Source organism: Ostrinia furnacalis, unplaced genomic scaffold (assembly GCF_004193835.3).
Source record: "Ostrinia furnacalis isolate ACB-3 unplaced genomic scaffold, ASM419383v2 OfSCF1638, whole genome shotgun sequence".
Classification (NCBI taxonomy): domain Eukaryota; kingdom Metazoa; phylum Arthropoda; class Insecta; order Lepidoptera; family Crambidae; genus Ostrinia; species Ostrinia furnacalis.
This window is the reverse complement of record NW_021131877.1, coordinates 276,000-291,603: the sequence shown is the minus strand read 5'-3', so window position 1 is coordinate 291,603 and position 15,604 is coordinate 276,000. Positions and strand designations below refer to the sequence as shown.

The following is a 15,604-nucleotide window of genomic DNA, read 5'->3' as shown; positions in this document are numbered from 1 at the left end:
ACAATGTTTGTCCCCTGGATCCCAAGTACAGACAAATACAATGTTCCAATTCTTGTACAGGATGGCATTTGCCATTTGAATCTTGAATAACTCTTCCAAGGAATCTGATTTCATTTTCTTCTTTTTCAACACAAGCTATGTAGCTATTTGGGTAGTATTTAAACCAGTGATTTTTTATTTCATCTGAAACAGTAATGTTGGACACTGTAGTCTTAATTTATGTTACACATATAAAACAAGTCATATTTGTAATTTAAATGGATTTACCTCTGCAATGTTCATATTCTTCACCATAAAATAAGCACAGTTGAACTCCTGACTGAAAACTGTCTCTCAGAATGTTCATGGTTGAGGTAACCTCAATATCTTTCTGAGACAGCACATAGAATACAGGTTTATTGCATTTGGATAGACAAGTGTGGCCGTAGTGAACTACTGCATCTGCCTGCACGTGCATTGCTGCTACAGTGTCTACACAGCAGCTGAAAAATATACAAGTAGGGTTGTACACTTATAATTAAGTATCTGGGTATACTTATGTGATAATAACTTTATGAACAGTATAAATTTATTATACCTGGCATATGAAGTATCTCCAAGGATGTACAGATCAACATCAACTCGCTTTTTAATCTCTTCATATACTCTAGCACTAACTGATAGCAGTTCATCAGGAAATTGCAGACAAACCTGATAAAAAAGGAAATTTTAAGACTTGCAAATTAAGGATATTAGCATTATGAAGATTTGGAAATTTGATTAACCTTCAAAAAGTTGTTTTCAGATATCCATTTGCTTGTTTGTTCAACATCGAAACGAGTGAGTAAATCATCCACTTCTAAAGGTAAAACTTCAATTTCACGTTCAATGCAAACTTTTCCATCTGTTGCAAAATTTGCCATGTTTTAGTTGCGGGAAAATCTATAGTAAATTCACATAAAAATAATTACAAACAGAGTAGAGTTTCAGAAAGCACGTCTTCTCGTCTTCCGTGTTTACAAAGTTGTCAAAAATATTATTTAGCCGTCTGTCACTGAGTAGAAGGCATTTTTTATTTTACCGTTTATTCTATTTAGTATACCACAGATACACAATTTTATATAAGGCCTGTCCAGCCAGGCGCGGGCGTTTTCAAAAATAATGTTAGCCTACTATGGGCCACTGCCCACTCTGTACAAGGAATGAATTCTCTAAAACTGTTAAACTTTTCCAAAAGACTAGTATAACCGATAGTGCCGAATGGAAAAAGAGAATGCATGCAATTCTGCAACATTTTAGGCAATTTTATTTGATTTTCATGTTTGGGGGATGTAGATAGGTAGTCTAATTTTAAAACAATTAATTTCAATCTGTATAATTTTATTTTAGACTGGTTTAGTTATTAAATAATACAAAATTCAACTATGGTTTTACTTTTATTTTATTTTACCGTTTATTCTATTTAGTATACCACAGATACACAATTTTATATAAGGCCTGTCCAGGCGCGGGCGTTTTCAAAAATAATGTTAGCCTACTATGGGCCACTGCCCACTCTGTACAAGGAATGAATTCTCTAAAACTGTTAAACTTTTCCAAAAGACTAGTATAACCGATAGTGCCGAATGGAAAAAGAGAATGCATGCAATTCTGCAACATTTTAGGCAATTTTATTTGATTTTCATGTTTGGGGGATGTAGATAGGTAGTCTAATTTTAAAACAATTAATTTCAATCTGTATAATTTTATTTTAGACTGGTTTAGTTATTAAATAATACAAAATTCAACTATGGTTTTACTTTTATTTTAAAAAATAATACAGAAAACTAAGTTCATTTTCAGAGTACCTATTAATAAAAGAAGTATTTTAATACAATTATGCAATGAGAATGCAGCTATTGACAACACTTATTCCTCATATAAATAAATAATTTGTGGAGTTAGCTCAGTATCCTTCATCACTGATTGTGATAGTGTATTCTGGATAAGCATCCTTCACTAGTTTTGCTGCCACCTCATGGTCTGCTTTGCCGTAGCCTTGAGAATAGCCATAAATATGGATTTTCTTATTTCCAGGATCATGAGATATTCTGCCACCACCCAGCGGCTCACAATCCAAAGGTTGGAGTTTTTCTTGCACCTGTATAAAAAAGACACATCATGAGACTAATTAATACTAAAGCTTAATAAGTTAGTTATTACCGACAGGAAGGAAACAGACCTCATCATAAATATCCGAGTGATAGTTGCAATTTTTGTATCCTCTTACAACCGTTACAGATGGCTCCTCATTGTTTTTCTCCTTGCCATAAACCTTGACCAGTATGTATTTGAACACTCCTTCAGGATCTATGTCCACCTTTGGCACAGAATCAAGTGGGCAGGTGCACATGTTGCGAACTATGCGAAACTGGTAAGATGCTGAAAACAATAATCTAGCATGAGTAGTGGTATAAATGACGTAAGATGAGGAATAAAGAATCTCACAAGGCAATTTTGTTAAAGGTCATAAATTGCAACAGTACTCGTATTGCTAAATGACCAAAATAAAACTGGCTTGCTAATAATTCGGCCGGTGATTGAGGTTAGAAATGTTAGATGTTTTACTAACCTTTTGTGGGTGTAATCAAATGATCACATAAATAGGTGAAACTGTTGGCCCTTGCAAATAAACTGATAATACGCATTCGACTAAAACAAATAAATTACAACAATCACAAAAAGAAAAAGACCGAGAAAGACGTCAGCATCAGCTGTTTGCTGTCACTACTGTCATTCAGCAGGCAATAATAAAAAAACGTTTCTTTCTACAACATTCTAGTTCGACGTGGATGATAAAAATTATTTTAAAATATAATTTGCTTCGCGAAAAATTAATTATAGAACTTTTTGATTTCTTAATTATGAGTAAATTAAGGATCTTTGCTGTTCCTATACATAATAACATAGACATTGTAGGTATTCACAGGTATTGTACATGTACTGCTTTCTAGCCCGAAACCAATGCTTGCTTTTAATTAAAAAATCATATTATTGGCTGTCAAAAAACCACAGACTATACAGCGTATGTGAATTGTCTTTAATGTCATTGTTGTCAATGGTCGTCGATGGAAAAACGTATTTTCCAATCAATGAATTCTGAAATTTGATATTTCTGTGTTTTTTGTTGTAAATTTATCATAATCTTTATTTTTATAAATCACCATGGATTCTAATTTAACTGGTAAGTCATAAGTTAAGTTTATTTTAAGAATAATTCATCGCCCACAACTTTATCAAGGTTACTCAATTTCTTGCGAAGATGAGTGTGTTTGCAAGCTATTGAATTGTTTTTTTAAGCTTAACATGTTAGGACAGCTGTTTTAGCGCTCCAGTATCCCAAAAATAGTATCATAATAGTGCATTTGTTTAATGTGTTAATTCTTTTAATGGTGGTTTGCATTGGCAAATAATAAAGCTGTGACAAAACTATTTGTAAATTAAAACAGCTAGTTGTCTAACTCCAATATAATAAATATTTCGCGTTTTAAGTGCGTACTTGTGAATTATTATGTGGCATTTAATATTATTATTGTGAATTGTGTGGTATTTATTGTTTCTATTTGCAGGCATGTGGGTGAGCTTCTTCACGACGGCTGGCATTCCGTCGGACGTCGCAGCGACATACGCGCTGACCTTCACAGAGAACAGGATACAGAGTGACATGCTGCTGGACCTCAACAAGGAGTATCTAAGGGACATGGGCATATCAAGGATGGGAGATGTAATTGCTATTTTGAGGTAAGCACTTTGTACAAAAAATACTTTGAGGTTTATGAATTATTAATCAAATCAAATTAGTTTATTGCAATATTATTAAATAAATAATATTGTACACTTGTCCGTTATCTCCATGTTTGAAGATTAACATAAATAACATTTTTTTGTAGACATGCCAAGCAAGTACATGAAAATACAGCACGAGACCGGGTTCTCAGCACAACTGCCCCTCCCAAAGTGCCTGTAGCAGCCGTAACTGGACGATCAACGGTCACACAGCAGCCATCTTCACGTAAGTATGAGAGAGAAAATGTAACATTTTGTTAGTTATTTTTTTATTTTACATTCAATAGCAAGTGCTTTAACTTATTACGATAGTTATAAACTACTAGCGGCTGCCCGCGACTTCGTACGCGTGGTTCCCGTTTTACCCCCTTAGGAGTTGAATTTTTCATAATCCTGTCTTAGTGAGCACCTATGAACCCCATGCAAAATTTGAGATTCCTAGCACTTGTAGTTTCTGAGATTTCGTGATGAGTCAGTCAATCAGTGACTTTTCGCTTTATATAGATTTTGAAAAGATGTTAAATATTATTTCAGCTGCAAGTCGCATGCTGGAACATTACACTCGAAACCCACAAATTTCGGAGACGTCACCTACTGCTACTGCACAGAAAAGAAAGCTAGTTGAAACCAAGTAAGTGATTGTAATAAACAAAAAGCTTAAAATTAATTTAGGTATATGTAGGTCATTCTAAGTTAAGAGGTAATGTGTTGTATGGAGCGACGGCACGGCATTTTTTTAAATATTTTTACTTAAGTATACATCTGTTTTATGGAAACCTTTAAGTTGAAAATGTTTACAAAGTGGCCAGTCAATTTGTTGCTTTTTTCTCGTTTTATAAGCGACCAGGGTAAATACTCAGTCCAGGGTAGAGACAAGGTGCACACGGGAGGATACTTTATGGACAGGGAAGAGACATAGACATACTAAAAACAGTGTATTTTTAGGAATTAACTTTATTTATTTATTTTAATTTTAATTATGAATTATTTATAATCAGACTTTTCATTTTTTAGCAAACTTTGTTAACAAAAATGTATTTTAAGCTTAGGTACAAAACATAAAAAGGTTCTTACTTTTACTTTCCATCAAAACAACTATCAATAGTCAATAACGAAATAAAAAGAAACAAAAACTTCTCTGAAATATTATTAAACTTTTCTTGTACTTAAACAACCATTTGAATTGAGAGGTAACTAAAAAAATCTTTATGTAAAACCTGCGTTCAAAGACATCAATAGATTCATTAAAGCATAAAAAATACACTGCCCTCTCATTTTTAAGTTAGGTTAGGGTAGTTTTTTTAAAACCTGATCCCAGGAGATTAAAGAAACATCATCATCAATTCATAATCGTCATTTCAGCCATAAGACGTCCGCTGCTGAAAATAGGCTTCTCCCAATGATTTCCACAATGAACGGTTGGTGGTGGCCTGCATCCAGCCCTTTCCTGCTTCCTTTATGAGATCGTCGGTCCACCTTGTGGGTGGACGTCCTACACTGCGCTTTCCGGTACGAGGTCTCCACTCCAGAACCTTGCTGCCCCATCGGCCGTTAGTTCCGCGTACTATGTGCCCTGCCCTTTGTCACTTGAGGTTGCTTGATTGAAGACTTTCGTCTATAGGTACTGAGGTATTTTGGACGAAAAGATGTTGCGTAGTTTCCTTCANGGTTGAAGGGTTATCCATTGTTTTTGGGATACCCTGTATAAGCAAGTACCTAATGTTATGTATGTACGCTACTTTGAAAATCATGAGTCTTCAATTCTCTAAGGTAAACTGCAGGGTCTGATGATGGAGCTGGAATGTGGCCATAAGAATAGGCTAGTTTCTTAAAAAAAACTTTTGGTTCGTCAATTTTACATTATCAAAAAATATTGGACACAGGATATTTTTATTTGTCAATTAAACAAGTAATTACGAAGATATGTTGCGATGAAATTCCGCGTGACGACACAAATCGCCACATTTTTAAGCATGCCTTGACGTCATGTGCCTCATCTTCTGAACTTTGGTGCGCTTCATCTCTTTAAATTTTCATAAGTTTAAAAAAGTGAAAAATACATTTAGAGTTTTTTTTTTGGTAAGTTCACCGACGGACTAATTCAAACTCTTGCTACTTTCTTGCTTTATCCACAAAACATCCCTATTCTTCGAAATTATTACGATCTACAAACGGAAAATCTCTGCTACTACGCCGCAGTAAATTCCCCATCATAAATAAAAAGATTTTTTTTTTAAATAAGCTCTTGTATGCTAATAATTTTGGTTTAATGACATGCTCCTAAAATTCATCACCTTATAAGAGGATTTCAGTTTTTATCTGCGAAACTTTTCAATAATATAGGTAGGTACGTTTCATGGTTTGGTAATTTAGGGAAGTTTGTTTGCACTTAACATGAAAAATATGGTATCAATGTACTGTGTACCTATGCACCTTCAGTGGCAACAACAAGGTCTACTGAGTACCTATAGTCTACTAAAGGCATGAAATAGATTAATTTCACTTAAAATTAAAACCAACTCCAAAACGACTCACCAAAGGGTAGGCTGCCACCGACTCCGAAAATGGCTAATTTTGTAATCAGTATCCAAATTTTTTAATAAACTCTATATAAAAATTCAATACCACCTTATCTTAATTTTTTTTAATGTGACAGGAGGCAAACGAGCAAACGGATCACCTGTTGGTAAATGATTACCGTCGCCCATAGACACCCGCAGACCCAGGGGCGTTACAGGTGTTATTTTTAATTGTGGTATTTTCGCGAAGAAACATATTATACCACAGAATACATAATAGTAGCAACAGAAATTGCACTCCTTTGTGTAGGATCAGATGCCGGCATTTTAACGGTAATAATAATAATGCAAAATATCCAACGCACATGGTGCATTCGAAATCGCACCTTACTACTACGCTCACAAAAGCGCAATTTTTTTGTGTTCAGAATTGATCTACCTCACAGCTCAAGCGTCAGGGTTGTATAAGCAAAGTAAAATAAATAAAAACTTAATTTTAAGAAGCATTTATTGTATTTAGGATTGGTAAACTTTAATCTAGTGGTGTTTGTATAATCGTACCATCTCTAAAGTACCTATTAATAAACTTCAGTGTTGCGATAATTCGAAATTGGACAAATAGTTTTAAAAGGTGCAGTGTCGGAAAATGGACATGGTGAAGTAAAGTTAATGTTTTATTAGCTAAAATATTTTATTTGCTACAGTTTTTTGTCATTTAAGTATTTCAAAATTATTTAAAAATTGTAATTTTTTTTATTATTTAAATTGCTACAGTTAATTATTATTCCTAAATATTACGATTTTCCATTAAAGACGAATAACAGTGCTGTTGGAACAATAAACCTTGATTGCGACGATGATCGACCGAGCGTGTATAGAAATACGCGTGTGCTCACAGGCGCGTGGCGGCCCTAACTGATTTGCAACTTGAAGTTGTCGCGCGCTGTAGGTAATTATCTCGGCCGGCATAGGTGAGTGACGGAGGCCTGATAATACCAAGTAAAGGTTCAGAGAAAAATATAGAAGTATTCATGAAAAAGCATACAAATGTATCTCCCCTGGTCATAACGAATCTCCCCTGCCATCAAAAAAGCCAGGGGAAATACATTTTCGATCAATATCTAAAATAGCCGTAAAAGTGTTTCTCGTACGCAATTCACATCCAAACGTAACAATGTATGCACTATTCATAGTAAATATTGAAGTTTACATTAGTATTTTAACAAATAATTGCTGAATAAAACTTACCAGAGAAAAGACTGCATTCACTCAACAACACTTCTACACCCAGCGAGCGGCGTGACTGAAATGGCGGTTAAAATGACTTCGCAGTCGGCTTATGCGCCGCTTGCTGATAGCTTCACGTTACATCCTATGCACTAAAGGACATAACTTCCACAAAATAGTAAAACAAAACTAACTTTTAAACGAAAACAAAAAGCCAGGGGACGAGACACGAAATACGGAGGACAAATTTCGGCGTTGATATTATTTATGAAAAATTGGAATTTATGTAATTTGACTTATAAGACAGTGTTCCTAAGTTATTGTTTTGTATAAGATTAACGATGATGAAGTAATTATTTAATTTTAATACGTTCATAATAATTGGTTTACAAATAAAGTCGGGTTTGGGACAGCCCAGGGTAGAGAAGTTTTTCTTGTATTAGAACTTATTGTGACTAAACTGTGTACATTTCTGTAATAAATTAAGTGAGCATGTAGAAGACATTTAGTTTTAAGTAATAAATAGGTTAATTAGGAAATTAGAATAAAAAAAAGGAACTTTTTTGCCCTTGCCATCGAAAGTACCTCTTAACTTAGAATGACCCATGTATAGAAACTTGATTCAAAATAATTTTTTTTATCTTATTAGAGTTGCTGAGATGGCTGATTCCAGTACAAAAAAGGCGCGAATGATACGTTTTAATGCAACTGTCAAAAGTCCACAGATTAAAGAAGGTAATTATTTTAGCCAAAATTGTAATAAAATCAATGATTGTTTTGCATTTATAGTTACCTAGTCATAATATTCACAAAATGATTGCTTTGATTCAGGTCCTGCCATCAAAAACACTGTCTTTTCAAGACTTGGGAATTCTGACACTGTTAAAACAGCCACAACAAATGTGCCTGTGAAGCCTATTTACTCACGGTTGGGATCTAAACCAGAAATGGCAGCAGAGGAACAAGTGATACCGATATCGAAAGATGCCCTTAAATATGAAGGTATTCTCAAGAGCCCTGCCCCGCCAGTATCCAAGAAAACGGTCACAGTTACCACCTCTTCAAAGAATAATATGAGGAAAATTGCCATCGGCCGCACCATGAGGGCAGACGAAACTCCTGTAAGTGTGAAAGACAAATTAAACTTACCTAAATCTAAGTCTGTAAAATTCTCTAATCACATTGAGTACAAAGAAATTGAAACTGTCAAGAAGACCAATGTAGCAGTAAAAGGTGGTAAGCAGTTTACAACTTTTTTTAATAAACCTGAACGGAGGCTATCTATGCCTGAAGGATCCAATGGAGTCAAAGCTAGGTTAGGCGCAAAGAATCCTAACAATTTAACGATAACTAGAAATGTTTTCAATAGATTAGGTGTATAACTGTATTGTGTCGTAATTTTAATTTAGTTTTAAGTGTGTTTAAGAGCAGTAGCTAGTTGATCCTGCAAGGAGGAGTGTTTCAGTTTTTATTGACATTTTTATATGACAAGACTTGGACCTTTAAATATCTTTTAATTGTTATTCTATTACTTTCTTCCTATTACTTTTATAGACTGATCTATTAAATTTTTGTATTATTCAGTTGACAAAACAATGTTATTATACTTTTCCATAACATTTACATTTAAAACATTTTATAAAAGAAAACTAATATTATAAAAAAGAATTAATTAAATTATAAAAAAAACACTACTCAAAAGAGCTTGTTATAAATAGTGCCTATAACTAAAACAAGTATTCAATAAAATTACCCTGATATGTTAAAATAATATGAGAATCTCTCTGTTTTACAATTAATAAATAACTTGAAGAAGTGAGATTAATTTAAAACGCATTTGTTGCATGGTTACGTAGCAAACTTGCCAGCTTATATTTTTGTAATAAAAAGTTGTGTATTTCGTTATACTTTTCAGTGTGTGCTATTAATTTGTGTTGGCTCGTGGATATTTCAAATCCGTAAGCTACAAATCATAGAGTAAGATGTAAATATTTATCATAAATTAATATTAACTTAGGAACAAAATACACTAGTTCAAATGTTTTACAAAACATTGTATTTAATTGAAATACCTCAGCTAAATTTACTTCATATTGCTCAGGACATTGTATAAATATTATTTTTTTTACTTAAAAGTAACTATGAATCGAATTATACTAGGAGTATCCTAAACTGAAATTAACATACTTTTATAAATGAACACTAATAAGTTAGTTAATTGTTTCGTGTCTTTCTTTTGTGTAATAAATCAATTTGTTTCTAAAAGGTATTTTTAATTTAATTTTCTAAGTAATGATGATAATAGTGTTAGCGTTCTAATGATGCACTTAATAATAATAAATCGCCCACTTAAAGATTTATTGTACGAAAAAATACGTAAAAATAAATTCCAGCAATTTCACTTTCTTGTCTGTTTTACTGACTGTATTCAAATAATTTTTCCTTTAATTAAACTAATTCACCTACCTACTTCTATCTAGCCAAAAAGTTCGTTTACCAAAGTTAACCATACACAAGCCTTTAACCCTTTATAAGGTAAGTTATGATAAGTGAAGAAAAGTTTCAGTTATTGTGGCAATATGTCTGCCAGAGCCCTGTAAAGGGCTAAAAGGCAGCTGTCGTTATAATAAATAAGGTGAGCCTTGCCTCCTCTTCGACGCCATAAAACCGACTGTACAGTAGCTGCTTTACTCATAGATTTGAGCTCCGATTCAGAAGATTGCGATTAAAGTTATTGGTTGGTACTTGGTTGTCATTACAAATAAATTCCAACTCGTACTCTGCTGGGCGGTGCAGCGGTGTGGCAACACCTGTCGCCCAATACTCTGCAGAAACCGGGGCGATTTCTAGCGATTTTTGGCGTATTTGTACGGATAAATGAATTCGCGTCGGTGTTTATGAAACTGTCAGAATAATTGAAATGGGTACGTATAATCTAGTTAGTTCGTGGATTTGTTGTTTTTTTAATTACTCGCTGGAGTGCCGAAATTTTAAAAATAGTACCTGTTAAGTTTTTTATACGTCCCGTTAACCCTTTGTAGGCCCGTACTAAGCTAAATACGTGTGTTATGAATGAGTCCACCACAATGGTCAAATGGTGGCGAAGTTCGATCGATCCGGCTTTCTGCGGATCTCAAGTCGACCAGTCAGTTCGGCAAAGTAAGTGTGATTTAGCAGATTGGATGCATGTCCTAAACGCTTCCGAAAATTCCTAATTTAAATGACAAAGGTGCGCATAGAACTTATCTCTTTAAGTGACTAAATGTTTTCGATTGGCCTTTTCATTTAATGTTTTATACCAAACGCTTTTTGTCTTCTGAAAGCATGCGAAGTACTACTTCTTCCTCCCATTGGATGTTTGTACGATGGTAATGAAGAGCAGAACTTTCGCTGCGGCACTGCGCCTGCGCTCCTGACCATGACCGCAGGAAAGCGGGAGGAAAGTGCCGCCACCCGATACTACGGATCTAGCCGCGATGTATCGGTTTCCTGGGGAAATTCCGCTGTTGTTTTCCTGGTCTCTTGTGGAGTGACCTGGAAATATGGAATTGGTTCATTTGGTTCGTTAGATGATGCTAGATCGTTATTGAAAATAATTTGTTATTGTCTATGTCTATGGGATAAGAAAGCATTGGCTTTTCAGCGTTTTTCTCCGGGGTCGGATTCGGTAGGTAAAAGTTTTTTATCGTTTACACAATAATGCATAGTCCTCATTCAGGTCCCTATTTGGTTTTTTTGCTGCAATGCAACCATAAGGCAGATAGGAATAATTTATTTTACTTTAATGCATAGGAGCGCTTAAGTTTCCTCAGGCAAGTGTGGTAATTTTAAATCCGGTCATATTGTTATCAGTTCTTTGGATACAAAAGTTAACGGGATATCTTACCATTTTGTGTGTAATGTTTGTTATGAATGCCTATTTAGTAGATACTTATAGTTGCGTGCTCGAACTCGGTTGCATAACGACATTCAAAGGGTACGCGCGTTTTTGTTCCTGAATCGTAATGAGCATACGTACTGCAGTAAACCCAATATCCAATTGAATAAGTTAATTGACAGAACTACATAGAAATTTGATGTAAACAAATTGATAAACAATGCTCCTTTTCCAATTTATGCTCAAAACCCTGTGTCAGTCTAGTTAGGAATTTAATTTAATTGAATATTATTGTGATTGCAATAATTTTATTTCCCGCGACACTGTGCTGCTTGATTTATTTCCAAACTTACCAAACCCGGCAGACAATCAGTTCGGTATTGTGAAGAACTATCACCCGAATTGCACAACCCTTTGCTTCCAATTGTTACACTTTTTTACATTAGCTGGGCATAGGAAGCAATTTATTTACGATAAATTAAATTTAGTGAATGAACAACATAGATCCGTCGTAAAGTGTGTCGGGTGATATAACGAATTAACGAAGTCCAGAGACGGTGCGGTTTGAGAAAAGCGAGCGTTGCGCGCGCGCACATTCGTTATAAACGCGCGGAGGGCGCCGCGCCGCTCAGTGCCGCTCTCACTGTCTTGGACTCAACGTGGCCCACCATGTGGAGAAAGGTAATTTAATTAATCAAGCAATATAATAAATAATACATTTTATTTGATTTTTTAACAAAATCACGATCAAAATCTAAAACATCGATATTTTTTCATTACAGGCATTTCACGCAGCGTTATGCTGCTGGCTGACGTTAAGTGGGATACACGAAGCAACAGGGAAGACTGTGAACAATTTGGTAGTTAAAGATACAGTTAGTGCAGAAAGTGCGCCGCGACTCTATCGGAACGTTCCCCTCGGAGTGTACGCGAGTGCCGCGCCCTACGCCGCCTACTCGTTCCACCTGCCCGCCTTCATCGCCGCGCCCAAGGCCGCCGCGTCCCGGGTCGTCCCGGTCAAGGAACAGCTGGTACTGCACAATGTGAACGGTTATCTACGGGACTCGTACGGCAACAAGTACGTGGACACGCCCCAAACGGCCGCGTACAAAACTGCTTTCCCGCAGCAGTTCCTCCCGCTACAAGAGCTGCCCGCACACCTGTCTCAGCCTCTGCTCGCGGCACCGCAAAGTAAGCAGACAGCACCGCATTACTTCGTTGGATCGCCGTATCGCTTCCAAGTGGCAAATAATGCTCCAACGAGCAGTTTTGGAGGCTACTCTCAACCTTTTGCGTTTGCCCAAAACTTTGGAAGCTTAGCTCCGTCGCAAGCTCACACACACGCGCATGCTGCTCCATCTCATACGCAAGCGCTCACAGCCCAGCAGCAACCTAGTAGCAACAGTGCAGTCTATGCTAATTCACAGACAGCTCAACAGCATCAAGTCAATCAATACAAAAATCCCCAAAACGAAGTGAAATTCCAGCGTTTGGAGCACCATCTTGAAGGAAACCACGCTGAAACCGCGCACAGTGCTGAAAATTCTCAAGAAAATAAAGCGCAAATTCAAGCCGCACCAGCCAAGACTTCTGTGACAGCCATAGTAAATGGAAAGAAGACGGTCATTTCTTTGGACACGAAACCTCCAGTGCCTTTGTTGGATCTCAGCCTGCTTGAGCCGTTGACTTTTGCCAACCCCCTGGTTCCACAAGTTCAACATTTTTTACCCAGAATAAATGAAGCCACTTATCATAAGCTTCCGGAATTCAATGTCAATGAAGCAAAACAACACAAGAAGGATATTGTTGTACAAAAAACGAAGTCCTATGATAGTGGCAAAAGCAAACACCGCAATGATGGACCAAAAAAGAAAACAAAGCAGCCCTCGTCGCACAGTGACAACCACCACAAATCGCATCCGGTCAATCCGACCATAACCGTTAAAGGTACACCAAATAAGAGCCCTGAATTTTCTTACGAGATTAAGTCACCTAACTATAAAGAAACTTACAAAGAGGAAAACATCAGCTACAACAAGGCTACTGCATCGGATCCTGTGAACTATAGCTATGATAAGAAAACACAATCTGAACCTATTAGTTATAGTTACCAGAAAACTGAACAGAAAGAACCAGTTCATTATAACTTCGTTCATACATCGAAAGAGCCAGTCCAGATTAAACAAGTAAATTATCAGGTTACTAGTCAAGGGCCTAAACAACTCATATACACATTCAAGCCTGAGGAGCAAAACAGAGAACACAACCATGCTGAGTCTGATGATGGAGGTTCGTCTGAAGATGGGGGCTCGGCGGAGGAATCGGACAATGATGCTCCTCCTCCCTCTAATCCTCAAAATAGCCACAATAATCAACCACATCATTCAGAACCTTCGAAGCCAACACCTTATCCTCAAAATAACTTCAATAATCAACCGCATTACAACGAACCTTCGCGACCGACATACAACTTTGTACCTCTTGGTCCAGAAAGTCAATTCCGACCTCAAGGGCATGTAGTATACTATAGCCCGAATCAAGCCGTACGACAGCATAAGTCAAACGATATAATTACTCACAGGTCAAATGGTAATATCCAACTGGTTCCAAATGAAGAAGTCCGTTACGAAGAGCATCAAGAGGCCCCTCAACGAAACTCGCAACACGCGAAGGGTCCTGCTCAGCACACAGAGGCAGAGTATCATCCTACGCCAGAATACGAGGAAGATATAAAGATTGTGCCTTCTGAAGCGCCCAGTGATGAGTTTTTAAAACAGATAGAGTCTTACAATAAGCCTCCGCCTCCGTTAACATCGCTGGAACAATATCAAAAGTTTGTGGAACAACAAACTCGGGCACAGCCCACACAGCCTCCGCAACAGTACAGCTCTGCCGCGCCCGTCGTACTCGAAAAGGCCAAACGAATCATTATTCAGGAGGAAAGCCCTGAGGAAATGCATTCACACCACGAACAAATTAAGGCTGAAATGGTCGACCATGAAGATAACAACGAAGAAGATTTTGAAAAGGCTTACAAAAATGCCGCATTCGGTTTCGATGCATTTGAGAAGAAAGCCGCAGATATCGAGAAAGATATCTACAGTCCGAGCAGTTACGGCTTTTCCCCGTCCTCCGATCAAGGTGATTTTGAGGTAGAAAAAACCCCTTTTCAAGAATATCAAGCGGAGGGCGACAGCTTCCCGAAGAGCTCGCGCGCGAACTACAAAGACGCCCGAGACAGTACTAAGGAAGATTACTACTTAGATTATTCGGTTAACAGACCGGAGAGTCTGGCCGATCGCTATCAAAACAAGGCCAACTACTACAAGTTGTACCAAAGCCAGAAGCCTGAAAAGTATTTCGCCGGCGACCAAGATAAGAAGAAGAAGAAATCTGAGAAGTATACAGTGGCTCCGTCATTTGATTTCGCGCCAGAGAAGAAGCAGAATTATTTCGCGCAGTACAAAGCGGAGCCGATCAAATATGAGTACAATTTCGGGAAAGAAGCCCCGCGCGATAGTTCCGCGCACGCCTCTCGTCCTTACCAAAGATTAAAGAGTAAAACCCATTTCGTGGAGCCACAGTTCCAATACGGGTTCGAGCCGATAGGGCTGCCGCGCCTGCTCGACAGCGAGCTAGCGGCCATGGCGAGCAACGACAGTCCCGAGAGTGAAAAGCCGGGAATGAGGAAAAAAATCTACAAAGAGAACTGGTACATCAAGAAAACGAGCACATCGGGCGGCAAACCAAGCTGATAGATAAATTATGAGAGTACATATTTATTGTAATTATTTTAGTAATAAGTTTTTACAATTTTGAAAAAAATAAAAATGTTATAAAACATATTGTTTTTATTGATCTAACGATTCCTAAGTCAGCTTAATAGAAGCAAAAACTTCAGTGTTGCTTCAGCGATTATCTTGCGCAATAAGACTTTCCCTATCTGCCAATACGTTACGTGACACCAATATCAGTTGAGTCCCGTTTTCGCAAATAAAAAACTCCATCTTTGGTTATCAACAAAGCCAGTCACCGTAGAGACGCAAAAAGTAGAGGGCGATTCGTCACGAGTGGCGCAAGCGGATGCATAAAGAGCAGGTGCTCAAGACCTAGAGCTTTCTATTGAAATTATTTGTTTTCAGTACAAAAACTTAGCTCCATAGAGTATTATAAAAAA

At 37.0% G+C, this 15,604-nt stretch overlaps 3 protein-coding genes across 4 annotated transcripts; 2 read left to right on the top strand and 1 right to left on the bottom strand.

Moving 5' to 3' along the window:
• Positions 1–1,767: 1,767 nt before the first annotated feature.
• LOC114353236 (14 kDa phosphohistidine phosphatase) lies at positions 1,768–2,767 on the bottom strand. The gene is made up of 3 exons (XM_028305151.1): positions 2,591–2,767; positions 2,201–2,400; positions 1,768–2,119 (listed from the first exon to the last, which is right to left on the bottom strand). The coding sequence occupies exons 1-3, from the start codon at positions 2,664–2,666 to the stop codon at positions 1,925–1,927; spliced, it is 471 nt and encodes a 156-aa protein (XP_028160952.1). The 5' UTR covers positions 2,667–2,767; the 3' UTR covers positions 1,768–1,924.
• A 295-nt stretch (positions 2,768–3,062) lies between these two features.
• Positions 3,063–9,676, top strand: LOC114353257 (uncharacterized protein C19orf47). Of its 2 annotated transcripts, none has more exons than XM_028305173.1 (6): positions 3,063–3,202; positions 3,588–3,759; positions 3,909–4,030; positions 4,339–4,435; positions 8,200–8,285; positions 8,382–9,676. In XM_028305173.1, exons 1-6 carry the CDS (start codon positions 3,184–3,186, stop codon positions 8,930–8,932), a joined length of 1,047 nt encoding a protein of 348 aa, XP_028160974.1. In that variant the 5' UTR covers positions 3,063–3,183; the 3' UTR covers positions 8,933–9,676. The 2 variants fall into 2 exon arrangements, with proteins under 2 accessions (XP_028160974.1, XP_028160975.1); XM_028305174.1 differs by lacking the exon at positions 3,063–3,202 and adding an exon at positions 3,491–3,509.
• A 2,346-nt stretch (positions 9,677–12,022) lies between these two features.
• Positions 12,023–15,193, top strand: LOC114353213 (putative uncharacterized protein DDB_G0291608). The gene is made up of 2 exons (XM_028305119.1): positions 12,023–12,108; positions 12,210–15,193. The coding sequence occupies exons 1-2, from the start codon at positions 12,097–12,099 to the stop codon at positions 15,180–15,182; spliced, it is 2,985 nt and encodes a 994-aa protein (XP_028160920.1). The 5' UTR covers positions 12,023–12,096; the 3' UTR covers positions 15,183–15,193.
• Positions 15,194–15,604: the final 411 nt, after the last annotated feature.